Below are 25,833 nucleotides of genomic sequence, written 5' to 3'. Positions count from 1 at the left end.
CTGGGAGGAGGCGGCCGGGAGGGCCGGCCTGTGAGCTGGCACAGGAGCTCTTTCCCGGTCACTGCAAGATGCCAGCCAGGTTTTATCAAAAGCTTCCTCCTTCTGCGAGCAGCACTTTGGGGCAAATAAAATGTGGACGGAGAATGGGATGGGGAGGGGGAGGGAGGGCCAGGGGCTGAGGTGACAGGTGCCCGCGATGGGACCTCAGTCCGCAGTCATTGCACCTGAAGTGCCCTGAGCACCAGGCCCGCTCTGAACGCGTCCCACACGTTAACCCACTGCTTCTCACAACAGCCCTCCACGGTACGTCCTATTGTTACCCGCAGAACAGAGGTGGGGAAACTGAGGCACAGAGAGGTTAAGGGACTCTTCGCTGGCACCTGCCTCACACGGGGAGAATCCCGTTTTATGACCCTCTTTTGGCGGCTTACCGCGGAGGGACTCCGATACTGCAGTGTGTCTATCGGTCCATTTGGAAGGAAAGAGTTCAGAAAGGTGAGGGACATCTGGGGGCCACAGAGGTGACAGGTGCTGCCAGGGCAGGAGACCTGTGCTGACGGTGGAAGATTTGCTCGGACAAAAACTGCTGAATTTCTGGCCTCTCAGAGCGATTTTGCCCATTTCCAACGGCCCCAGCTCCCTTTGGGGGAAATGCTGCTCCCGGGACTGGAGCCGTTGCGGGCTATGCAGGTGTCACGGGCCCTGGTGGGCCCTCTCACCCAGAGCAGCCAGCCTTCCACGTCAGCCCTGCCTCGTCAGGAAGGCGGAGATGGCGTCCCATGGCGACTCCCGCTGTGGATGGCTGAGGCGTTACAGGACAGAGAGAAGGATGAGAGGCACCGACAGTGAGGCATGCACAAGACAGGCACAGTGAGAAACAGACACCAGCTAGGTGTGGCTCAGTGGATAGAGCATCAGCCTGCAGACTGAAAGGTTCCGGGTTCTATTCCAGTCAAGGGCACATGCTGGTGAAAAGGGAAAGAGGTGCCAAAACTGGTTTGGCTCAACGGATAGAGCGTCGGTCTGCGGACTGAAAGGTCCCAGGTTTGATTCCGGTCAAAGGCATGTACATTGGTTGCGGACACATCCCCGGTAGGGGGTGTGCAGGAGGCAGCTGGTCAATGTTTCTCTCTCATCGACGTTTCTAGCTCTCTCTCTCCCTTCCTCTCTGTAAAAAATCAATAAAAATATTTTTAAAAAAAAGAAAGAAAGAAAGAAAGAAAGAAAGAAAGGAAGAAAAGAAAAGAAAGACAAAGAAAAGGGAAAGAGGTGTTATTCAAGTGTCTAGATCCCTAGTAGGGGGCATGCAGGAGGCAGCCAATCAATGATTCTCTCTCATCATTGATGTTTCTCTCTCTCTCTCTCCCCCTTCCTCTCTGAAATCAATAAAAGTGTATTTTTAAAAATAAAGAAAACCAGTGTTTAAAAGAAGAGGGATACAGACAAAGACGAATGAAAAACTAAGACCGAAGGAGATGAGAGTGATGGACGGAGTGGGGCTGAGATGGAGAAGAGATATGATGTCAGGCAGAGAGAAAAGGTCAGATGGAGAGAGGGAGAGTCAGGCACAGCAGGAGACACACTGACCTCCTTCTAGGAACTCCCACATGGGCAGCCGGTCCTCCCTCGGCTCTGCCCTCCTCTCCTGGTGTGGCCAAGCCCATGAAGCTGCTCTCCCGGCCACAACTGAAGGCCCCACGCCCCGGAAGGAAACCACTGAGGAGGCGTCCGAGCTCCACTCACCCAAACCATCAATTAGTGCCAATGAGGGAAGGCTTCCCTCTGTGTAAAGACCCCCGTGGGGCCCAGCTGACGGGGAAGCCCCACCTCCGTGACTCAGGAGGTTAAAGGCCGGGGCCAGCCGGGGAGCCGGAGTGTCCAGATGGCGTGCGGCAGTGGGAAGGTCACCATCCAGCTGGTGGACGAGGAGGCAGGACCTGGAGCCCAGGGCCCGAAGCTTTTTAGAGGCCAGAGCTACGAGGCAATCCAAGCAGCCTGCCTAGAGGAGGGGATCCTGTTCCGCGATCCCTACTTCCCAGCTGGCCCTCATGCCCTTGGCTATGACCAGCTGGGGCCGGACTCAGAGAAGGCCAAAGGAGTGGAATGGATGAGGCCCCATGTAAAGTGTGGCTGGGGGCTGGGGCTGGCTCTGAGGGAGGAGGGCTGAGGCCTGGACTCCTGGGTCTGAGGGAGGAGGGCTGGGGCCTGGACTCCTGGGTCTGAGGGAGGAGGGGCTGGGGGCCTGAACTCCTGGGTCTGAAGAAGGAGGGCAGGGGGCCTGGACTCCTGGGTCTGAGGGAGGAGGGCAGGGGGCCTGGACTCCCGGGTCTGAGGGAGGAGGGCTGGGGGCCTGGACTCCTGGGCCTGAGGGAGGAGGGCTGGGGGTTGGACTCCTGGGTCTGAGGGAGGAGGGCTGGGGCCTGGACTCCCGGGCCTGAGGGAGGAAGGGTCACTGTGGGACCAGCTCAGAGCAGGCTCAACCACTCTGGGTCCAGGAATCCAGAGAAGCCTACCGCGTGCCCAAAGGCTTTACAAGCCTCTCGCGGGGTTGGAGACGCTCGTTACTCTGGAGCGATGAGGCAGGAGGGGACCCAGGCGCCTGACCTCCCAGCTGCTCCTTCCCTCCTTTCCTGGCTGAGGCCTGGATCCCCATCCCCCCAGGAGTTCTGTGCTGAGCCCCAGTTCATCTGTGAGGACATGAGCCGGACAGACGTTTGCCAGGGGAAACTGGGTGAGACCACGGAACCCACTTAAGTCCCAGATCCTGCAGGATGCAGTTGGGACCCTGACACCTCTGCCCTCCATCTCCCCCTCCCCGCTCTCTAGGCCCCCCCCCCCCCCCCGCCCTCAGCTCCCCCTCCTCCCTCCTCTCCCTGGGCCTTAGCCTTCTCTCCTCCAAGGTAACTGTTGGTTTCTCGCCGCCGCCGCCTCCCTTACTCTGCACCCCAGACTCTTGTGCCGAGTGGTGCCCCCTGGACAGGGTTTCCGGGACCACTATGCCGGTGTCTTCCACTTCCAGGTAAAGCTCGGCTCCTCTGCTCACACCTGCTCCCCCAGGCGACTGGTTTCCTAGGTGACATTGTTTCATTGGGGCTGGAATTTTGTTTTGTTTTGTATATATTTTATTGATTTTTTACAGAGAGGAAGGGAGAGAGATAGAGAGTTAGAAATATTAATGAGAGAGAAACATTAACCAGCTGCCTCCTGCACACTCCCTACTAGGGATGTGCCCGCAACCAAGGTACATGTCCTTGACTGGAATCGAACCTGGGGCCCTTGAGTCCGCAGGCCGACGCTCTATCCACTGAGCCACATCGGTTTCGGCTGGGGCTGGCCTTTGGGACAGGTACAGCGAGGTCAGGGTGGGGCTGGGCGGGCGGGGCAGGTGCTGAGCGGGCCCGTCCCTCCCACCAGCTCTGGCAGTTCGGCTGCTGGGTGGACGTCGTGGTGGACGACCGGCTGCCGGTGCGCGAGGGGAAGCTGATGTTTGTGCGCTCGGAGCAGCGGAACGAGTTCTGGGCCCCCCTTCTGGAGAAGGCCTATGCTAAGTAAGGACCCCCCAACCCGGCATCCCAGCCTCAGGAGACCCCGAGCCCCTCCACTTCTGGGGTCTCCTAGATGCCCTGCTGAGGGCTCCAGACCGAGTCACAGCCCGGGGACCCAATGCACACCTCCCTGAAGCCCTCCACACCGTAACTCCTTCCTCCCCACCGGTCGCTCAGAACATTCTTAGAGACCCACCAACCAGGCCCCTTACAGGCCCCTGGGGAGACCTATAATCGCAGACAGTCTCTCCCGATCCACTGAGAAATCCAAAGCACTCCCCAAAATACTGGGTGTAAGACCGGGGACCCTCAAACCTTCGCCTTTCCCCATCCTGTGCATCTGAAATCCCTGACAACCCCCTGGGGATTACCCCAAAAGAGACATCAACCTCCCAGAGACTCCTTCTGACTGAGCTCTCCTGAGACCCTAGATCACTCTGTCCTGGTGACCCAGGAACCAAAGGCTCCGCGGTCCCCATCTCAGAGTCCGCACATTTTGGGCCCCACACCCTGGGACAGAGATGCTGGCACACGCCTCAGGCACCGCCATGCCAGACCTGCTCCCACAGGCTCCACGGCTCCTATGAGGCGATGCGAGGCGGACACATGAACGAGGCTTTCGTGGACTTCACAGGTGGTGTGGGCGAGGTGCTCTACCTGAGACAAGACATCGCGGGCCTCTTCTCGGCCCTGCGCCACGCCCTGGCCAAGGAGTCCCTCGTGGGGGCCACTGCCGTGGTGAGAGAGCCGGCCTCCCGCGGAGACCCCCAGCACCGGGCACAGGAGGGGAGGCGCTCCATGTCCTCCTGTCACTGGTGGCTCATTCTCTTTCACAAGCCAAACACGAGCAAGTTGGAAGGATGTTTATTTGCTCTCATAATGCATGAGCTTCAGGTGCTCATCAGACATTGTGAATGTGTTTTTCTATCCCTGGTTCTATTTCTGGGTTAGCTTCACTTTCAGGCAGGCTTTCCCTTCATGGACCCAAAAGAGGCTCCCACAGTTACCTCCCACCACCCCAGAGTTAAGAAAGAAAAGTACCTCTTTTGAGAATCTCAGCAAAAGCCCAAGATAGATATTCATGGGCTCAGCCTTGGTCCTATGTTCATCTGTGAGCCAATTACATGCTCATTCACTCACTGAGTCGGTCTAACTCATTCATTCGTCCATGTATGTAACCCTGTGCTCAGTGACCCACTTGCTTTGTCTTTTGTTTCTCTGCCTCTTTCTCTCTGCCTGACTAATCTTCATCTTCTCTCTCCTTCCATCTGTTTTGTCTCTTGTCTCCATCTCCCTCTCTGCTTCCTCACGCCCTTCACTCACCAACGCCTGCCGCCCCTCGGAGCCTGGGCTATTCGGTTGGTGCTCTGAGAGGAGCACTCCCCAATCCCCGGCTGCAGCCCCAAGTCCCAGCCACACACCCAGCCACATGGGACCCTCTGATGGGACAAGGAGCAGAGAAGGCACAGAGGAGAGGGAGGGTCCTGACCTCAATGCGGCCTCACCATCCTGTCCTCTGCCCAGAGCACTCAGGGCGAGTACCGTACAGAAGACGGGCTGGTGAAGGGACATGCATATTCCGTCACGGGTACGCACAAGGTGAGCAACCCCACGGGTGGGCTGGCAGAGGGTGTCCGGGCCCTGGCCCCCACTGACACTGTCGCCCTCAGATGTCCCTGGGCTTCACCAAGGTGCGGCTGCTGCGGCTGCGGAACCCCTGGGGCCGTGTGGAGTGGACCGGGCCCTGGAGCGACAGGTGGGGTGGCTCTGTGGTGGTGGGAGGGCTTGGCCCCACCTGCCCATCCCTCACACCCTGGTCTCCCCAGCTGCCCACGCTGGGACGTGCTCCCCCCTGAGTGGCGAGATGCCCTGCTGGTGAAGAAGGAGGACGGTGAGTTCTGGTGAGTAGGAGAAGCCTGGCGGGGCGCAGGGAGGGGCCGGTCCTGCTTAAAGGGACATGGCGAGGCTCCTGGGGAGGGTCCTAATGGGAGGAGCTGTCCTCTGAGCGGTGACTGGGTGGGCTTCCAGCTGGGGAGCTGAGGATGAGTTAGTAATAATATTAGGGAGACTGGGCGGCATAGTAACCTCTGGGAGGTTGAGGGGGATGGAGAATATTCAGAGCAATTGAGGGGTCTTTGTGACACCTGGGGCATTTTTTGAGATTTGGCAACATTGAGGGGCTGAGGGACATTTGTTGGTAATTGAGAGTCTGAGGGTCTTGATATTTGTGGACAGAAAACAATTGGACAATGAGGGAAGTTGGTGGATCTTAGCTATTTGTGGGGCATTTATGAGGATTTAGAAATTTGGGGGAGCTGGAGGAGCACTCCCCAACCCCGGCTGCATTCCCAAGGAGGGAAGTTGGCTGGGCCTGCGGCTGGAGGGTTCAGGAATTTGGGGGTCATTCTGGAAGCTGCAGGGTGCGTGCCAGTACTGAGGAAGTGGGGGGCCTTGAGATTGGGGGATGGGCAGGGGTGACTCCGGCCCCTTTCCAGGATGGAGCTGCAGGACTTCCTCTGCCACTTCAACACCGTCCAGATCTGCTCGCTGAGCCCGGAGGTGCTGGGCCCCAGCCCGGCCGGAGGCGGCTGGCACACCCACATCTTCCAAGGCCGCTGGGTGCGAGGCTTCAACTCCGGCGGGAGCCAGCCAGCTGCCGGTGAGGCCGAGGAGACTGAGGGGCAGACGGGGCTGCGGCAGGCCGGCCGGTAACCACATTTCCTCCTCCTCTACCAGAAACCTTCTGGACCAACCCCCAGTTCCGGCTGACGCTGCTGGAGCCGGATGAGGAGGATGAGGATGAGGACGGGCCCTGGGGGGGTTGGGGGGCCGCGTGGGCCCGGGGCCCTGCCCGCGGTGGCCGCGTCCCCAAGTGCACTGTCCTCCTGTCACTCATCCAGCGCAACCGGCGGTGCCTGAGGGCCCAGGGTCTCACGTACCTCACTGTGGGCTTCCACGTGTTCCAGGTGGGACCCTGGGCTGAAGAGAGGGGCGGGGCAGGGACACGAGAGGCAGGGCTGGGGTGGGGGGGGGGAGTCCGAGAAGACCCAGAGGGGCTGGGAAGCTGAGGGTGAGGGCAGAGAGACACACACAGAGAGGCAGGGTTTGGGCTTTGCACATGCTAAGCAATCAGAGGGGGCCAGGGAGACTGGGTCAGGAAGGAGGCGGGGAGGGGGGGGGGGGGCCTGAGGTACAGGGAGGTGAAAAGGAGCAAAGAAGGCACAGATGAGAGGGAGGGACCCAGGAGGCGGCAGAGAGAGGCTTGGCCAGGGGCTGAGGGCAGGGGCTTAATGAGGGTAGAATGGGAAGAAAAGAGGGTGGGGTATAGAGGGAACGCTGAGGGGCCTCCCCACCCCCACCCTGACTCCCTTCCCTCCTACTTTTTATAGATCCCAGAGGAGGTGAGTCTGATGGGACCCCGATTCCAGACTCTATCCCTGAACTAGCCCCAAAGCCTCGGACAACCTGCAGGGAAGGCCAGGGGCCCGCTGGGGGGACGGGGTTTGCACGGGCGTTTTGGGGGGCCGCGATGGGTGCACGGCCGGGCGGGGTGACCTCGGCGGTCACGGCCACGCGTCCCCGCCCCCCAGCTGCTGGGCCTCTGGGACTCCCCGCACAGCCGCGCGCTCCTGCGGGGGCTGCTGTGCGCCGACCGCTCGCGCTTCTGCGCCCGCCGCGACGTGAGCCGCCGCTGCCGCCTGTTCCCCGGCCACTACCTGGTGGTGCCGAGCGCCGCCCGCGCGGGCGACGAGGCCGACTTCACGCTGCGCGTCTTCTCGGAGCGCCGCCACGCCGCCGTGTGAGCCGGAGGGAGGGGCCCGCCGCCTCCGGGCGCCCCGGTGGGTCAGCCCAGGGCCCCAGGGCCCAGGACCCTGCCTGACCCCGCCCGCCCCCAGCCCCGGCGCGGGGTGAGCAGTCTCCCCATTTCTGGTCTGTAATTGCAGGGAGATAGACGACGTGATCAGCGCTGATTTGCACGCTCTCATGGTGAGGGGGTGCGCCCGGGTGGGCGTGGGGGCCCTTTTGGCTACAACTAAACTCCCCCACCACGCAGGCCCCCGACATTCCCCTGGACCTGGGGTTGAAGCAGCTGTTTCAGGAGCTGGCAGGAGAGGTGAGGAGTGGGCTGAGGGGTCCCCCCGCAACTGCTCCTCTACCCTGTCTAATCTTCCTTTAGATTGACCCCTCTCAAATCTCTCAGAATGCCCACAGCTCTTCCCTGCCTCAGGGTCTTTGCCCAGTCTGTGAGTTCTCATCCTTCGCTCCCCTCCCCTCCCCACACACTTTCTGGTCTTTCTAAAGTGCCCTAAGCTGCCAGCTCTCCTGGCCCTCCCAGGCTGGTCAGCCACATGCCCCTGTGGGTTTCCACAGCCCAGGGCTTCCCCACTGCAGCCCTGACCACCTCCTGGGCCGTGAGCTCTGGAGAGGGCATGCCTGGCTGCCTTTGCCTGTCCCCAGCACCACCAGCATGTTGCTCGGCTGGACCCAGGGCCCCTTGTTGAGTGGCTGGAGTGAATGGCCTGACAACCCACTCTCTGCCCAGGAGGAAGAGCTCAGTGCCTCTCAGCTCCAGACCGTATTAAGCATTGCCCTGGAGCCTGGTGAGTTGGGGCCAGTGTGTCCTCACAGCCCCCGGTGTGCGGTGTGTGGGAATCCGTGATGCTGCTGGGAGTGTGATGGCATCTCCTCACACGTGGGCCCTGCCCAGTGACTCATAAGCCCTCCTCTGAGGGACAGGCAGGGAGTGTGGCTGCACTCAGAACTCCCTTGTCTGGGTTCAAATCCCGGCTGGTGCGTTACCAGCAGTCCTTTGTGTGCCCGTTTCTATAAAATGGGGATGCAGTGATCCCGAGCGCCCACGGTGATGCCAGCCCACAGAAAGCTTGGGGTTTTGTTTGTTCCTGTAGCCAGGGCCCACAGCTGGACCCCCAGGGAGATCGGCCTCAGGACCTGTGAGCAGCTGCTGCAGTGCTTCGGGGTATACGGTGGGAGCCGTGCCTGGCAGGGAGGGTGGTGATGTTGGCACCTCTGCCCCTTCTGGGGACACTGACTGAACCAGATGTCCCTCTCCAGCACGGCAGAGGCCTGGCCCTGCACCACTTCCAGCAGCTCTGGGGCCACCTCCAGGAGTGGCAGGTAAGGGGCTTGGGAGGAACCACCTCCTGGAAGGAGACTTCCCAATAGGGCACAGATGCTCTGTGGGCTAGCAGGGCCCCAGGGGAGTAGGGACCACCCCACACCAACTCTGGGGGATCTGGCTAGATGTCCCTGCTCCTTCACCTTCTGTGGCCCATCTAGAGTGGAGGTGGGAAACATTTCTGCCAAGGGCCATTTGAGCATTTATAACATCATTCATGGACCATATAAAATTGTCTTAAAAACTAGCCTGCTATATTTAGCCAGTTAATTAACTCACCCCTAATGCCTTGGGAGGGCCAGAACGAAAGATTTCAAGGGCCTTTATTGGGCCTGCAGGCTGGACATTCCCCATCCCTGCTCTAGGACCACTGATGAACTTAGACATTAAGAAAGAACACTGGGCCGAAACCGGTTTGGCTCAGTGTATAGAGCGTTGGCCTGCGGACTGAAGGGTCCCAGGTTTGATTCAGGTCAAGGGCATGTACTTTGGTTGCAAGCACATCCCCAGTGGGGTGTGTGCAGAGGGCGGCTGATCGATATCCCTCTCTCATCGATGTTTCTGGCTCTCTATCCTTCTCCCTTCCTCTCTGTAAAAAATCAATAAAATATATATTTTAAAAAGAACACTGGCTCCGGTCTGGGCTGGCGTTTTAGCTCCCAGCCCAGCTCAGCCCGTCTGGCTGTGGATCGCAGGCCAGTACCCCCCTTGGAGGCAACTTTGCTTATCTAGCAGCGGGAGGTGGTGATCCTCCCCCACCCCGAAACCCGTGAGAAGAAAATGGTCTGAGGCTTCTCTATACTAATAATGGTGACAAGCCACCATTTGTTGTGCCCTCAGCAGGCTCCCTGTGGGTGATCTTAGCGTGTCCTCACAATAACCTTGTTACAGCTCTTATTGATCCCGTTTTACAAACGGGGAAACACAGACCCAAAGTGGCCAAGCTGCTTCCCCACGCCGCGAAGCCAGGAAGAACGGGAGCTGGGGTGGGCGCCGGCCTGTCCGAGGGACTGACCTATTCCTCCCACCCAGGCCATATTCGACAAGTTCGACCAGGACGCCTCTGACACCATGAACTCCCATGAGCTGAGGCTGGCGCTGCACGCTGCAGGTATGGACAGAGGCCTTGGGGTGAGTCATCCTCTTCGAGTCCTAGCAGCTCACTCAGCTGCCAATACCCACAAAGCCAACCTCTCAGCTTGTTGCCAGCTCTTAGCAGGGACTGTGACCTTGAGGCCACAGGGAGAATCCTGTGAGGGGGAAGGAAGGTGTGAGAGGTGATGGGCCAGGGAGGGGCTGGTGTCTGAGAGGCCCTGGTCCCCGGGGCACCGTGGCAGAATGTCCTGTATTCCCATGAACTTGGGCTGGAATTCTAACTACTGACTTACTCCTGGGGGCCCTTCCCTGGGCATGTGAGTCCATCCCCTTGAGCCTCCACTGCCTTCTGTAAAGTGGCTCCAACACAGAATGGCTGCACGAGTTCAACACCCCCTTGTATGGAAGGGGCAGGGGAGGGAAATCAGACAGGAACTCCTAGACCCCCACTTACCCCCAGTGAAGTGAAGGGTAAGACACCAGGAGACCAAAGATCCAGGGATGTGCAAGGAAAGAAAGGAGCCCAAGACAGAGGGGGAGGGATGGAATCAGAGAAGACGGGGAGATGAGGGACAGTGAGAAACAAAGTCCCAGAAGACAGAAGCAATGGCGAGAGAGAACGAGGAGGTGCAAGCTTGGACTTGGTGTCACTGAGCACCTGGTACGTGCCTGGTGTGCGAGGCGGAAAAAACTGATCACGTGCTCTTGAGGTTCTATGGCACAAACAGCAAATAGAACACCTCGGTCAGATGGTGATAAGCGCTAGGGCAAAAGAAAGCAGGGTGAGTTCCAGGGCATGCAGGGATGGGAGGGCTGAGACAGGGCGGCCAGGGAAGGCCTTGCTGAGGTTTGAGCAGAGACCTGAAGGGAGTGAGCTTTGGGGACACTGGGCAAGTGTTCCAGACAGAGGGAACAGTGAGTACAATGACCCTGAGGTGTGAGCCCGCACCCTGAGGGGCTGGTGTGAAGGAGGGGCCTGAAGCCAAGTGGGGGAGGGGAGTGCTGGTCAGAGTAAAGATTGGTGGTGATGGTGGGGAGACAGGAGAGCCCACGGGGCATCATGAGGACTTCAGCTCTTTAAAACTTTTTAATTCCGTATAAGAAGGGAAGAGGGAGAGGCAAGTCCAGGTCAGAGTGCAGGGGCTGGAGTGATGGCAGTGTCTAGCGAGGGGAAGGCTAGGGAGGGGACAAGCAAGCTCCGAGATCCAGGATCAGGTAGGGTGTCAGGATGGGGGATTACTAGAAGCAGATGTTCCAATTCAGTCACATCTTTGTTCCACGGAGTCCTTGAACACCTGCTCTGCTCACACCCTGGGCAGGCTGATGTGGTGACTAAAAAACCTTTCCTGACCCCCCCCCCCCCCCCAGGGCTTCCAGTCCAGAGGCAGCAGCTACCAATGACAGTGACAGCCCAGAGTGGTCAGGGTGGAGGTGGGGAGGCCCAGGGAACTGTGGGAGCCGAGAAGGTGCTCGATGCCGCATGCTGGGTTATCTACGGGGCTTTCTGAAGAGTGAGATGAGGAGGAATGCCTTGGACCAAGAGGGAGAGGTGCTCTGGGCATAGGGAACAGCATGCACAAAGGAGGCAAGAAGCCAAGGTCTACGTGGGGAGAGGAGGAGTGGGAGGGGAGGTTTGGTCTGTGAGGGCGTCATGTGCTTGGTACAATGGGGCCCTGGGGCGGGGTAACCAGGTCATGGTCACTAGGAGTGAACCTTGATAAACTAGGTGAGGGACTTCACCAGGACCAGGAGACCCTGGGCAGGACCCCACATCAGGCACCACAGAATAGAGTCCACAAGTAGTCAAGGAAGCTGACCGTAGGAATTCCAGAGAGAGCTGCTGAAGGGCTCTCGGTCCTTTCACCCCCTCTGCCTGCCTGGGTTCCCCACGGCCCTGGGCACAGCAGCTCTACCCCACCCTCACCCACCCTGAGGGCAGATGAAGGCCAGAGGTCACACCACCAGGAGGGGACAGCCTCTTCTTCCCCCCAAGACCTTTCATGGCACCCAGACAAGGCACAGGCCGCGATGGCACTTGATAATTATCCTCCAACTGTTTGTCTGGACCTGCAGCAGAGGGGCCGCTGCAGCCTGCGTCCCTGTGAGTTACCTGTGATCTGGGAGAGCCAGTGTCTGCAGCTTTGAGAAGCCTGCTCAGGTTCCTCATCAGAGATGTTTCTAAACGTTAGAAATCACCCCTGGTGTGGAGAATAAAGAAACTGACTCCATATGGAACAGACGTTTTGCTACACAGAAAAACCCTCCAGGGCCCACTAGCAGAAATTCTGTGTTTAAAGGAGTAACACTGATGCGGTTGGTATGTGCCAGACACGGCACTACGCTTTCTACATGGAACACCTTCACAGAACCTTATGGGGTCAGGGCTGCCACAGTTCCCGTTTCACAAACGAGGAAACTGAGGCCCATAGCAACACAGCTGGGTTGAGGCAGAGCTGGGAACAGGTCCCTGTGGTCTCCCTGAGGAGTCAGGGTGGGGTGCCACACTGAGGTGGGGTTCATGGCAGCCCAGGCTCAGAGGCAGCCTCCCCCTAGGCTTCCACCTCAACAACCAGCTGACCCAGGCCCTTACCAGCCGCTACCGGGACAGCCGTCTGCGTGTGGACTTCGAGCACTTCGTGTCCTGTGTGGCCCAGCTTACCCGCATCTTCTGTGAGTGCCACCCCTAGCACGGGCTGGGCTCAGGGGCATGTCTCCCACCGCAGGGGACTGGGTGGTGGGCACTCACCCGGCCCTCCCTGCACAGGCCACTGTAGACAGCACCTGGATGGGGGCGAGGGAGTCATCTGCCTGAGCCGTCAACAGGTGAGCCTGAGCTGGAGGGAGAGTGGCACCAGGCGGCTGGGGCAGAAGGCCCAAGAGACCCCTGCCTCAAGCCCACTGTCTTCTCTCACCCAGTGGATGGAGATGGCCAACTTCTCCTAGGATCTTGGCAGGGGAGTGCCTGCGGCTGGAGGCGGGAGGGCTGCGGGAGCCCTGCCTTCCCTGGTCACCTGGACCAGCCTTTCCACAGCGAGGGATTGTGAGCCAAACCAGCCTCCCAGCCCCTCCACCTCCCTGCCTGGCATGAGGCAGATGCACTGGCATCAGGCAGAGCCTCTGAGCACGGCCTTGGGAGCCGGTCTGCCCCACACTAACCACTGGTGACGCTGGGCAGGCCGCTGCCCTCCGTGCTCTGCTCTCCTCGCCTGCGAATGGGGACGACGCACCCTCCGAGGACAGGCTGCCCGAGGCGGCTGTGTGCTGAGAACAGTGCCTGGCCCTGACTGGGTCCCCAATAGCATTCTCATTCTACACACGCATGGGAGCAGGGATTGTGGCACCCCCAGGCCCTGCCCCACTCTGCGAGAGGTGCTGTATCACCACTCTGCTAAAAATGAGAGCACAGAGATTGGAGAGAAAGAGAGGATACTGTAGACTCCTTCTTAAAAATATTACATGTTTTATTATCCTGTCCCCAGAAGGGTGGTTTATCCAGAAACCAAGAAAAAAAAAAATCAATCCGAATAAAACAAAAGGAGAGTGGGAAAGGAACAAAACCATCAACTAACAGGCAGCCAGGCCAGCAGCCTACCCCCCACTCAGGAGGGTCCCCAAAGACCCATGCCTGATGGCAGACAAAAGAAAAATCAGTAAGGGGCTGGGGGAGGGGAGCAAATCAGCTATGTCTTCATTATGAGAGCAAGAGGCGGCAAAGATATGTTGCTAGGTGAATATATATTTATATAATAAATCCGTAACTTAATAAAGTAAATAGTAATTCTCTGAAAGGTTTAAAATTTTTATAGCTTTTTTTTTGTGATTTTGTGGGTTTTTTTGTTTTGTTTTGGTCCTTAGAAAATGTGAGAGACGCAGGTCCAGACAAAGCCAGGTGGGAGCTGGTTGGGGCAGGGGTAGAAGGCTGTGTGCCCAACCCACTCTTCTGTTGCGGAAGGGGACACTGAGCTGCACCCCCCACCTCCTGGCCATCGCAAAGGAGGGGAGGGGCGAAGGGAGCAGGGTGGGGTCCTCTTTCCTATTGGTAGCTGTGGTGCCCTCTGCTGGGCCCATCACAGGTGTGAGCAGTTCCTGGACAAGGCACATAGGGCTTTGGCCTAGATGTGGGAGGCCTCGCAGGGACCTCGGGAGGAGGAAGAGGCAGGCTGTGGTGGGCGTTCCTTGGGCCGGGAGAGGACCTATTTGCTGTGGGGACCCACTGTCCCCTCCACATAGTTAAAAACAACAACAAACCAGCACATCATATATATTTACCAGACCATAAGTGTTGACCCCCAAAGTCTCCCGTACCCCTATCCAGGGGGAACGAGAGAGAACCTTCTGGCCAACTGACAAAGAGAGAGGAGAGAGCCTGCCCCAGCCCCTCCCTGCCCACCCGCGCCCCCCTCCCCCCCCCCCCCCCAGAAAGGATGACAGAGTGCTTTGCATAGATACAGAGTCAGAGGAACAGGACCAGGGAGGCCCCGCAGCCCCTCCTGGAGGCTGTGAGGAGGGGGTGTTTGGTCAGGGCTCTCTGTGGGAGCCTCACAGGTCACTCTCGCCGTACAGGGCTGTAGAGAAGGACTTGTAGTCAAGGGCACCAGGCACCGCATCAGGGCCCTGGTATGGTGCCATGCGGGCGATGCAGTATTCGGCCTGGTCGGGGGGCAGCTCTCTCCGAAGCTCCTCGGCTGTGATGAAATTCTGGGGAAGGCAGGGCGGGACTTTGGGGCACCTACACCCCACACTGGCCCCCAGCCCCTCATGCCCAGTCCTGACTGCAGAGCCCCTTCCTGCTGGCCCCAGGTGCTCAGAGGTGACTGGCTTACCTTGTCCCCAGCCAGGACTTTGAAGGAGGCAATGACCTGGTCGGCTGTGTCTGTGTCGGTAGTTTCCCTAGACATGAAGTCGATGAAGGCTTGGAATGTCACGAGGCCACTGTGGTTGGGGTCGACGACGCTCATGATGCGGTTGAACTCAGCATCCCCCTGCGAGGCAGGAGTGGGGCAGGGGACAGGCAGCATTGAGTGGGGCAGGATGGCTGGGCTGGGACAGCAGAACCAAGCTAGGAGGGCAGGGTCCAACCCCAGTGCATTCTCCAAGTTGTCAACCTGCCTCCACGGGCCTGGATTCCCCCGGCAACTGCCCCGTGAGCACCCTCTCCGCTTCCCCTCCCACATTTTTGGGAAGTGGGGAGTGGTGTTTAGAGCAAATAGGTCTGCTGCTCCTCAGCCCTAGGCTCACAAGTTAACTCTGGAGGGTGGGGAAGAAAGAAAAAGAAAGAAAGGGGGGAAAGAGCTGGAGGCCTGACCTCCTCTCTCTGCAGACTTCCAAGAAAGGGAGTGGGAGGCTCAGGGAGTCATCGGAGGGACCCAGTCCAGCAGATGCAGCAGGAGGGAGGTGAGGCTGCACTGATCTGGTGGAGGGTGTCCCTGAGGACTTGGAAACTCTAGCTGGGGTAGCACAAAAAGGAGGAGGAGGAAGGGCAGGGAGGAGGAAGAAAAGGAAGGGGAGGAGGAGCAGGAGGAGGAGTGGCACAGCAGCGAGGGAGGCAGAGGCTGCATACCAGGCTGTATCCTGTGGAGATAAGCAGAGCCCTGAAGTCCTCGGAGTCCATGCTGCCTGTCTGTTTCTGCTCGAGGACGCAGGCACAGCAGGAGGCCAGGCCCACAGTAGGCAAGAGGGGCAGCCCCATGTGCACAGCAGGGAAACAGGACAGTGGCAGGAGCAGGGGAGACCAAAGCGGCCCCAAGAGACCAGGTAAGGGGAAGGGGTCCAGAAAGACACAGGTAGGAAGGAGGCAAAAGAACGGGTGAGATGGTATACATATGGAAGAGGGGTGAAATGGCGAGGGTGGGGAGACAGAGGAGAGAGAGAAAGAAGAGCAGTTAATGCCACGGTCTGCTGGGGCCCAGGGGGCGCATACCTGCCGGTCATTCTCCACGTCGTAGCCCAGGCTGATGAGGCAGGCCTTGAATTCCTCTGGCCCTAGCGCCCCGCCGTGGTCCTGCCGGTGTCCAAAGGCAGGTGTGCAAGGGCGGTGTGGAAAGCAGGCCGGCACAGAGGTGGGAGAGGGGCCGGGGTTACATGCAGAGGGCCGAGGGCCGGGGGCCGGGGGAGACACACATGGAGGAGGGAAACACAGAGTTAGAAGTGATGTGGACAAGGCGATGGCCAGGGACAGCTGGAGGGTGTGGGTTGCATGGAGGGCAGTCAGAGGCTTCTTCCCACGTCCTTGGGGCTAGAGCAGGGTGGGGAGCTGAATGGTGCAGAATCGAGGATTGAGTCCCAGGACTCAGAGGGGGAGGGGGCACACCTTGCCTCCAGGGTCTGGGTGGGAGAAAAGGGACTGCACTCTACCCTGTGTGAGGCCTCAGGGTCCTGCTTGATGGTGCAGGGCTGAGACTGCACCCTCCTCACCATGGGGGAAAGCAGGCAGATGATACATCAGGCCCAGCAGCGGAGAGGGACTGGGGTAAACACTGGCACTCAGGCCCTTCCAAAGGGGCTGCCAGACCAAATCTGAATGTGAAGAACACTGTGTGTCTGCGTAAACCAGATTCACGGGTCAGGTCTCAACTCTCGGGTGTGCTCGGGCTGTCTGACCCAAGGTCTCCTGGGCAGGTTGGTGAGGAAGCATGGCCTGAAGTGGGGCTCAGGACCCCCTTTTACTCCTAAGGGAAACTGCTCCTGACGTGGGTACAGTGTGCCCGTCTGCACCACCTTCCGTGGCTGAGGCCCTGCCAAGCCCTGTGAGCGGCGGCTGATATGTAGTAACTGTGATGTGAATGAACTGACAGATACAAAGACAGAGGGGGCAAGATGATGGGACAGTGACAATGGTGACGGCAGGGAGGGAAGGTGCCAAGGGGCAGACAGAGTTGCTCACCTTGTCAAAGTGGTTGAAGGATGCCCGGAACTCCTGCATCTGCTCCTGGCTGATGCCCTTGGCATCTCGGGTGAGGATTTGGTTCTCAATCTCGTTGATGGTGCGGGCAATGGTGGTGAGCAGCTGCTCCCAGCCCACTCGGATGTGCTGAGGGAGAAGGGAGGGCGTGACTGCAGGCCAGGCTGGTGGGTGTGCTTTGACCACCACAGCTGCAGCTGAGGGACACTTGGAACTGGGTTCTCCCCGTATGGGGGGGTGTATAGCATGGATGATAAGCAGCACTGACAGTGTGACCAGCCGCAGAGAGCTGGCACACACAGATGCTGGCACACACTGGCTGGATCTGTGTTCTCAAGTGAGGACTCAGTGCTGAGGCCACAGCGGGGGCTGGTCCTACCCTCCCAGCTCTCTTGGGAGCTTGTCCTGAGATGTGTTGTCATGGTGGGTGTAGGGAGCAGTGTTAGGGAAATAATATTTAAAAATGTGTAAACATTCTGATCTAGTCTTTTCAGTCAGGATAAGAGACAGAGGAAGCCGCAAGAGCCTTTCCTATGGGACTACATAGGGCTCTTCCATGCTACAGATGAGGTGCAGGGGTCCGGTGGGGTATAACATGCCTCCATGGTGTAGTTGGTGTGCTTGTTGTCAAAGATGAGGGCCTCCTGGATGAGCTGGTGCTGCTGCTCGAGCAAGTCCAGGTTCGGCTTGTAGTCCACAATGCTGCGCTCGTACTGCTTCAGGTGGCTCAGCTGGTCCTCCAGGGTCCCGTTCATCTCGATGGAGATGCGCCCGATTTCCTGCACACAAGCAGGTGCCACTGGAGGTGGGGCTGGCAGACCCTCGGCCACAGCCAGCCACCCAGAGATCCCTGTTGCTAGTGGCCTCCCTACCAGCTTCTTCCTCCTAAAAGGTCTGTGGCTCAGTGATGGTCCCTCCCTGTCCCACGCTGGGAAACACACAGTTAGAAGTGATGTGGACAAGGCGATGGCCAGGGACAGCTGGGGCAGGTGGGGGGTGTGGGTGGCCTGGAGGGCAGTTGCTGCAGTGTAAAAGCAACCACACTGGAGAGTTTCTGGGCTAAGTGCTACACATCTAATGCACCCTTGACTCACTGTGACAGGCCCTGTCTACAAAAGTGGAAACTAAGGCCCAGCAAAGCAACTTCTCACGGTAAGAGGCAGAGGCAGATCCTGAACCAGGCCTGGCTGATGTTAGAGCCTTGGCTCCTAAGGGGGGCCTGCCTCAGTGGCCATGCTGTGTAGCTGGCAGGGCTGACTAGCCCATATCCTTCCCCGGCTGTAGTGAGTTTCAGCGAGGCTGCGCTGGTCAGTGTGAGCCTGGTGGGTAGTGAGCACTTAGTAAGAGGTGGCCAGAGTTGAAACCGGCATCATTACAAACCTTCTGTGGCTAGGCCACGAGGGGTTACTGTGAGCATGCTGCGAGGGTCTGAGCTGGGACCACCTTGATCACAGCTACACCACAGCGCCTGCAGCAGGGCCTGCACTGAGCAGTGCACGACAGCATTTGTGGAGCAAATGAAATACTAACTCTTTTCACCCCCCTTTTAGAGATGAGGAAACCGAGGAGCAAGATTAAATTGAACCTGAGCTCACAGCACCAATCAAAGGCAGAGTCAAAACTCGAACCTACCTCCATCTGCCTCCTCAGCCAAGTAGCCCTCTGGGTGGTGCTGCCACTTCCATGCACATCACTGATCCACCCTCCTAACTCACCCAAGGGTCAGGGCTCCCAGCTGCTGAGAGCTGGGACCCACACCCACCAGGCCTCCATGTCCGCTGGCCCTGGGAGCACACGTTAGCAGGGGCAGACAACCTTTCCTGCTCAATTCCTCCTGCTTACTGGGCTCTTCCCCACTCCGCCCTGGGCTCAGCAGGGCTGGGGCTAGGGCAGCGGCCCCTCACCTCCATCTTAGTCTGGATCCAGGGCCCCACGATGTTGGCTTGGCTGGCGAACTGGCGGCGGAGGTGCTCATTGGACTGCTGCTTGCTTTGCTCCTCCAGGAGGGCATGGTCCCGTTTGGGCACCAGCTGCTGCACCTGGGGAAGGGCATGGAGCAGGAGCAGTCAGGGTGATGGCCCCCTCACCGGGCCGGCCCTGCCTGCCCTGGCCCTGCTGAGGGGCTCTCCCCACCTTCTCCCATTTGGAGTTGATGATCTGGGGGGTGACAGTGGTGTAGGGGTTGCTGCCTGACAGTTTGATATGGTTGCTCTCGGCGATCCTCTGGGCCTCCTTGTGGATGGCCAGGATGGCCTCCCGTTCTCTGTCGGCATCTGGCAGCGTTGACTTGAACTGGTCATGGGCTGAGATCAGACCCTAAGAGAGAAGAAGGAGTGAGGTGCAACCCAGCCCCTCAGAGGTCCCACAAGAAGGATGGGTAGGGGCGGACCTCAATCTCCTCGATGGTATGGACGATAAACATGTCCTGGAGGTCCTCCATGGCACTCTCCATCCAATTGTTGAAGGGGGCTGCCCTCTTGGCGTATTCCAGGTGCAGCTGGTCAATGGTCTCCAGCTGCTTTTCTGTTTTCTGGTGTGTGGGGAGGGGCAGGGACAGAGGAGAGAGGTAGTCAATAAGCAGGAAGTGGTGATGGGGAGGGGCCTGCAGGTCCCAATGGGTCAGTGGGTACAGCAGGCTCCAGGGTGACTTTGTCCCTCCTCACCTCCAAGGCCTCCCTGCGACTGTGGGTCAGAGAGCCAAGGGCGTCCCACTGATCGCAGATCTTCTGGCACCGGGTGTTGACATTGTGGGAGTCATAGTAATCCAGCTCACTGTAGGCAGGGCAAAGGGTGGTGAGACCTGGCAGAGGCCAGCAATGAGTGGACCCGGACCCAACTGCCCCCTAAAGTCTCAGGCCTTGGTACCAGGGGATAGCAATGTTGAAGGCTATTAGTCACCCACCACTCCTATGACTTCTGGCCTCCCAGGGTAGGAAGAATTCAGGAGTGGAGGAGGGGGAGGGGATAAAGGAGTGGGCAGGGGCTTCCTCTTGCTCTCTCACTCTATGGGCTGCTAAACTGTGATAAACTAAATGGGTGGGCAGGTAGTTGGGGGCACAGAGTGTGGTCCTTGACCAAGCTTATATGGGGATTGCTTTCCCACTTAAAGAAAGTCGAGAAGAGTACGCTGGTTAGAGAGCATGAGCTCCGGAGCTGAGTTCCCTACGCCTGAATTCTGGCTCCCTGATTTTGTACTTGTGTGGCCCTGAGAGAGGGAACCCTGCTTTCTTGTTTGTGAGGAGGTGGTGGGGTTATCGCAGAGAGCTTGTGAAGTGCTGGGAGCAGTCCTTGACGCCTAACAGGTAAAAGTAATAACAGCTATTTATTAAAGGATGTGTATTTATTTTAATGGGTATTAACACATACATACACACACACACACACACACACACACACACACACACACACACACAAGCCCAGTCGATCTGGCTCATTGGTTGAGTGTTGACCTATGAACCAGGTCAGGGTTTGATTCTCAGTCAGGGCACATGCCCAGGTTGCAGGCTCGATGTGGGGCATGCAGGAGGCAGCCAATCAACGATTCTCTCTCATCATTGATGTTTCTACCTCTCCTTCCCTCCCCTTTCCTCTGTGAAATCAATAATATATATATATATATATATATATATATATATATATATATATATATATATATATTAAACACACACACACCACACACACAGATAAAACTAGCCTGCAATTTAATTCTAAGCAATTGAAAATTAAGAAAAAAGTAAGCTGATTAGGATACAGGTATTATTATTCAAATGATTTAGATTTTGAAAATCCTGGGCTGATAATCGTTACTGGTCCCAAGCCCTCCACATGCTCCCTGCCCCCCCCAAAATCCCCCATCAGCTCCAGTATTCCCATCTCCTATGGTCCAGACACTTGGATACTCTTAGTAGTAAAGCACTAGGGAATTGGCATAGAGGCAAAATCTTGGTGAACTGGTGAGGGGTGGAGAGCAGGGAAGGAATGATTGTGTCACCTGCCTGGATTCAGGGGCAGGAGGGAGCAGGCAAGGCTAGCAGAGGGAGTGGGAGCAAGGCTATGCTCCAGAGCAGCAGTCACCAACCTTTCGGACCTCACGGACCACCAGTGGTCCACAGACCACGGGCTGGTGACCGCTGCTCCAGAGGGCCAGGCAGCCTGGGCTCCACTCCTGCCTTGACTGCTTTCTAGCTATGTGACCTTGTCCTCTCTATGCCTCAGTCCTCCTGTGTAACATGGGTGCCAGAAGACACCAACATTTAAGGCTATCCATCACCCAGGCTGGGAGACTGAGTGAGCAGGTACAGATAGAGCACCGAGTGCTCTTGGAGTTTCCATCACTGCCATTAATCAGGGCTCATTCTGGCTGGCTCTCGGTCCTCTGACTCATCTTTGGGGGAGCTGACAGTACCCTAAACAGGCGCGCCCCCCGCCCTTCCTCCTCTAGGGCTACTCTCCAGAAAGCTGCTTCAGGGACCGCCTGTTCCCTGGGTCAGGGTGATGGGTTTCAAATGGCAGTTCCCAGTGCCTGAGAAGCGGGCTGGCCTGGGATTTATTCAAAATGTTTCTTAGCAGCTTCCAGGGGCTCGCCGGCCAGCTAAGAAACCTACTCGTGTGCCACCCTCCATGACCCCTACAAACTGCGTGTGTGGCCTTGCCTTGCTGTCCTTGGCCTGGGTGTGCCAAATGCAGGAGCTCTATCCTAGGAGAGTCTGCAGGACCCCAAGGGGAGGCCCCAGCAAGGACCCTGTATTCCAGTACAGAAAGGCCCCATAGGACTTCTGCCTCTGGTGAGCAAACGGGGAACCCCAAGAAACTAGGCAATATGGAGCAAATGAGTCAGGGAATAAGCTGGCCCTCCCTGGCATGGGGCATCACAGGACAGCATGCTGGCTCCAGCCATGTAGGAACAAGCAGAACTCTGGGAATGACTGTAGAAAGGGCAGTTCTAGCTAAGAATCCTATTTTTGAACAGAGTTATTTTGGGAGCCCTGCTGTCCCTCCAGAGCCTATGGATTTTCCATGAAGTAATGGCCTGGCCCTCCCACCCCGAGTCCGCCCTGCTGATGGCCATTGCACTGGTGGAATAAGGCCCTCATTCACTGGCTCTGGAGATTCAGTGTACTAATTGTGTGCACAAGTTTATCTGACTGGGGCAGGGAAGGGAGGGCAAAGAACCCGGCTGCCTGGAAGGCCTTACAATAGTGTTTCTGAGCATGAGAGGAAAGGGGCAGAACAATGGGCTCTCTGTGCACTCTGTGCAGCCAAGTCCCTTGGGGAGGAGCAGGAATAGGGACCCTATCAGAGACCAGGGATCTCCTTGCTGTGGCAGGCAAGGAAGTGGAGCCCAGGGACCCCTAGAGCCTGAAGAATCAGGACAAGGGGTCAGAGCATCTAGATTCCGCATTGTTTCTCATAAGACAAGAAATGATAAAGACATCACCCCATAAGGCCCTGGCATCTGCAGGAGGGGTATGGGTGCAGAGGGCTGGGAGACCCCACTCTAGACATGGTGCAGCATGACCTTGGTTGCAGTCCACCACTGTTCTGGGTGGGGTGCTGGAGGAAAAGCAAGTGATGGGCCCATGAGCCCGCATTTACTTGAGCTCCTGGGCAATAGCTGCAATCTGCTCCACGCGGTCCTGATGTGCAGCCAGGTCACTCTCGAAGGCCTCGTGCTTGCGGATGAGGGCTTTGATGTCTGACAGGGTGGCCGTCTCATAGTCCCGGTGCTTCAGCATGGCTTCCTTCCCTGGGTGGGGCAGAAGGCAGGAGGCACTTAGACAACAATGCACCAAGAGTTCACCAGAGGCCTGTGCAACCAGGGGCAAGGAAATGAGGCAGAACAACATCCTATCTAACGGAGAATGAATAGAAACTTCCAGAACCTTTTCCCTTGACCTTTCCAGGGATCTCTAAGCCCAAATAAATCCTGCATGGACTGGGAGACACTGTGGTGGTGTGGGCCTAAGCCAGATATCCCAATTCAACATATGTGTTCTAAACTTAGTGTCCATAGTGGTGGGAGACTGGAAACCTGGACTGTTATACCATCTGTAGAGGGCTGTGATCTGAAGAAAAGGCTGGGGTGCAGCCCATGCCTCAGCTGGGTAGAGGAAGGGGAAGTGTTCCAGTTAGGGTTCTTGGAGACCACCCCTCTGCCTGCTCCCTGGCACTTGTGGGCTGGCTCCTTTGGGGGGGTGTCTTATCACATACCTATGGGCCCCATACTGTCCTAAGGACTTTGCACGTGCAGTGAGGCAGGGCCTGTCATTAGGCCTTTGAAGGAAGGGAGGAACACTGTTATTAGACCTGGAGCCTGGCTAATTATATGCCCCAGGACAGAAGCTCGAGTGGCCCTGGAAGCACAGTAAGGTACCGCAGAACTGGTGGAAAAGGTTAGCCTGGGAGGGGGCACTGCTTCCCGTAAGCCACTCTGGGTTGCCCCTAGAGTAGCAGCTCAGAGACCCCCTCCTCAATGCGGCCCCAGTGCGTCTGACCAGCAGCTGCCCTCCAGGTGCAGAGACTCAGAGCTGTGGGAAGGCAGGCAGTTTCTCCCAGCTCTTCCCTCATCTCTGGAATGGAGCCAACGCCGGCGCCTGAAGCCTCAGTGAGGTGTTGTTCGAGAAGGGCAGGCACAGAGCCAGGACCACTGTAACCTCAGCCACCCCGAGGACAGGGCCTGGCGTTGGCAGACAGGAGGCACAGCCTGGGAGACTGACTCCACTGGCCCTGCCGCCCCAGCCCTGGGGTAGAACACGTAACCACAAAGGCAAGCTTACAATTCCCTTCCCGAAATTGCTTTCTCCCAAGGGTGGGAACCAAAATAGTAGGTTAGCACTTCTCTGCCTCAGCAGAGTTTCAGCTCAGGCTGGCAAGGGGTGCGCTGGACGACTGGGCCACAGCCATGGCCACTTTGTATGCAGGCTGAGGGGTAGCCATGAAAGGGAATTAGGCTCATTTTTGTTTCTTTCCCCAGATAACCCAAGATCTGAGGAACAATCACACCCCTATAGGCTGTGAGGGATGTTGAGAGCGGTCAGGAGGCTGGTCTGTCCTGTTTTGCATATGTTGGCGATACAGAGGCTTTGGGCAGCAGGTGTTGAGAATGAGAGTGGGCAGCCTGCCTGGGGGCTCCAGGCTGACTCATGACACAGGCCAGGTGTCAAAGTGCCTATGTACCTGCCTGTGGGGAGGTAGGGGAGGGGTTAGGGCATGTGGAGGCCACTGAGCCAGTCAGTCCACTCTGGCACAAGATCAGGCCAACTTCCCCTGAATGCCTTCACATGAAGGCCAGCTCCTGCATCACTCCCAGGGGAGGAATACTGGTAGGCCATCAGACCCACACCCCTGGGCATCAGGAGACCATCTTCCCAGGGTTTCCTGGAGCCCAGGAAAGAGACTATAGAGCTGATAACACGGGCCAAGAGGCCCTAGAAGGGATATACAGAAGGATGATGCCCTGAACCTGTTGAATGACATGCAAAATTGTGGATGAGGGAAAACAGCTCAGTCCACGTGTGGGATGCGGGCGCTGTAAAATCCACTATGTTCACAAGGCCCTCTGATGTGAAAAATGCCAACACCTGCTGGCCTCAGAGTTTCCCAGGCAGGGACCTCACCTACGAATGAACTAATGAACACAGGGAAGAGGCTCAGAGGTATTTGTGGAATGAATGAACGAATGAAGTAAATGCCAACATCCTCTCCTCCAGGGCTGGGGGTAGAGCCATGGGTGCCATTTCTTCAAAGCATGAGGGAGGTGCCTATACCTCTGGCCCAGGTCTTGCTTGCCCCACCTTCTAGCATCTCCCTCCGCATTCTTTCCCTGGAGAAGGAGGTTAGGGCATTGCTCTGATCTGGCAGCTGCAGCTGGAGAATAGCCCAGGACTGCAGATCATACAGAGTTCCCATGCTGTTGGGGTGGGGCCTCTGGGTAGGTCTTACCTTCTAGCCAGTGCTAGGGCTGCCTGACAAACAGCTGGGAGGGGGACTAGAAGAGCTCCCCTGAGATTCAATGAAGATCTATCTCATGGTTAACTGTGGGTCTGGGAGGGATGAAAAATCACCACAAGCAATGCAAAAAAATGTGAAATCAGCTGGGCAGAGTGGTGGCAGTGGGTGAACCCCTGAGTTTGGTAATAGCAGGAAGGCAGAGACACTTGGGAAGGAAGGAGGGTGGAGTCCTATGGATGGTTCTCAGCTTTTCTAGGCACTGGCTATTTCCTGAAGGCTTTTAGGCCCCTGGTATCTGGAACCCCAACCATAGTGTGGGTCCTGACTGAGGGCCAGAGGCATGACAGAATTCCACATCCTGATCTAAGGGAACAGGCAGCTGCAGAGCTGAGAAACAGGAGGCCTGCCCTCACCGAGACCATCCTGCCCTTGGAGGGCTTGAAGGCTGCCCTTTTGGAAGAAGCCATCCTGCAGAGGCCCTGTGGGGGCTCTGTGGGGCTGCAGTCAGTGAGAAGCTTTGTGGCTCAGGAGGCGGCTCCAGGCCTTTGCCTGTAAGGACCCTCCTGGGGAACAGACCGTACAGCGTGAGGTCCTCGGTCACAAAGGGTGTGGAGGGCAGAGGCAGGCTGTCTGCACACAGGCTGCCAGGGATGGAAGAACCTGTCCCCCAGCCCTGCAGAGTGGTCAGGAACAGGGTCATTTTCCTATCAACGTGGCTTGGCTGCATTGCTGGATGACTGGCCTCCAATGACCCAGGAAGGGGTCCACCTATGATTAATGTTTGAGACCAGAGTAGAAGAGCAATGCATCAGGAAAAGGACAGGTGGTCGGGGGTGTGTGGATGTGTGTGTGTGTGTGTGTGTGTGTGTGTGTGTGTGTCTGAGAAACAAGAGAGTTGGGAGGACCATACCATCAGTCCAGGCCTCGTGGATGGAGGCTTTCTGCCGGAACTTCTCTGCGAGATGGTCAAGCCGTTCCAGCCTGCGAATCTCATTCAGCAGCCACTCTTCGTAGCCCTTCTCAGCCTGTTCCAGGTGCTGCCAGCAGTTGTTGATATCCTGGAGGGCAGCAGAGGGCAGGGCTATCACAGGAGCTAGGTCATCTGGGACGGCGATGCCTCACTGAGGGAGGCTGCAATGGGCTAGACCATATCTACCTCCTGCTGTTCTATCTGTGTACTCAGACAGAACCCAACACATAGCAGG

The 25,833-nt window shown here is 57.6% G+C and overlaps 2 protein-coding genes across 2 annotated transcripts in view; one reads left to right on the top strand and one right to left on the bottom strand.

Moving 5' to 3' along the window:
* Positions 1-1,882: 1,882 nt before the first annotated feature.
* Positions 1,883-14,048, top strand: CAPN12 (calpain 12; the record flags this gene model as incomplete). Its single annotated transcript, XM_084905634.1, has 20 exons — positions 1,883-2,119; positions 2,662-2,731; positions 2,901-3,019; positions 3,415-3,548; positions 4,115-4,283; positions 5,070-5,144; positions 5,216-5,301; positions 5,372-5,446; positions 6,041-6,204; positions 6,282-6,511; positions 6,935-6,946; positions 7,136-7,344; positions 7,490-7,532; positions 7,600-7,659; positions 8,089-8,146; positions 8,453-8,523; positions 8,619-8,681; positions 9,715-9,793; positions 12,331-12,447; positions 12,542-14,048. The coding sequence occupies 20 exons, from the start codon at positions 1,883-1,885 to the stop codon at positions 12,718-12,720; spliced, it is 2,250 nt and encodes a 749-aa protein (XP_084761760.1). The 3' UTR covers positions 12,721-14,048.
* Positions 13,218-25,833, bottom strand: part of ACTN4 (actinin alpha 4) — a 79,177-nt gene continuing 66,561 nt past the window's right edge. Inside the window, exons 11-21 of the mRNA XM_084905628.1 lie at positions 25,539-25,686; positions 22,274-22,424; positions 19,342-19,450; positions 19,068-19,208; positions 18,812-18,994; positions 18,583-18,717; positions 17,278-17,457; positions 16,661-16,807; positions 15,698-15,778; positions 14,601-14,759; positions 13,218-14,475 (exon numbers count right to left, since the gene is read on the bottom strand). Coding sequence (XP_084761754.1) covers positions 14,317-14,475; positions 14,601-14,759; positions 15,698-15,778; positions 16,661-16,807; positions 17,278-17,457; positions 18,583-18,717; positions 18,812-18,994; positions 19,068-19,208; positions 19,342-19,450; positions 22,274-22,424; positions 25,539-25,686 — 1,593 coding nt within the window. The 3' untranslated portion in view covers positions 13,218-14,316. The remainder of the gene's footprint in view (positions 14,476-14,600; positions 14,760-15,697; positions 15,779-16,660; positions 16,808-17,277; positions 17,458-18,582; positions 18,718-18,811; positions 18,995-19,067; positions 19,209-19,341; positions 19,451-22,273; positions 22,425-25,538; positions 25,687-25,833) is intronic.

This window comes from Pipistrellus hanaki (genome assembly GCF_964339955.1).
Source record: "Pipistrellus hanaki genome assembly, chromosome: 15".
NCBI lineage: Eukaryota > Metazoa > Chordata > Mammalia > Chiroptera > Vespertilionidae > Pipistrellus > Pipistrellus hanaki.
The sequence above is the reverse complement of the archived record's forward strand: the minus strand, read 5'-3'. Positions and strand labels throughout refer to the sequence as shown.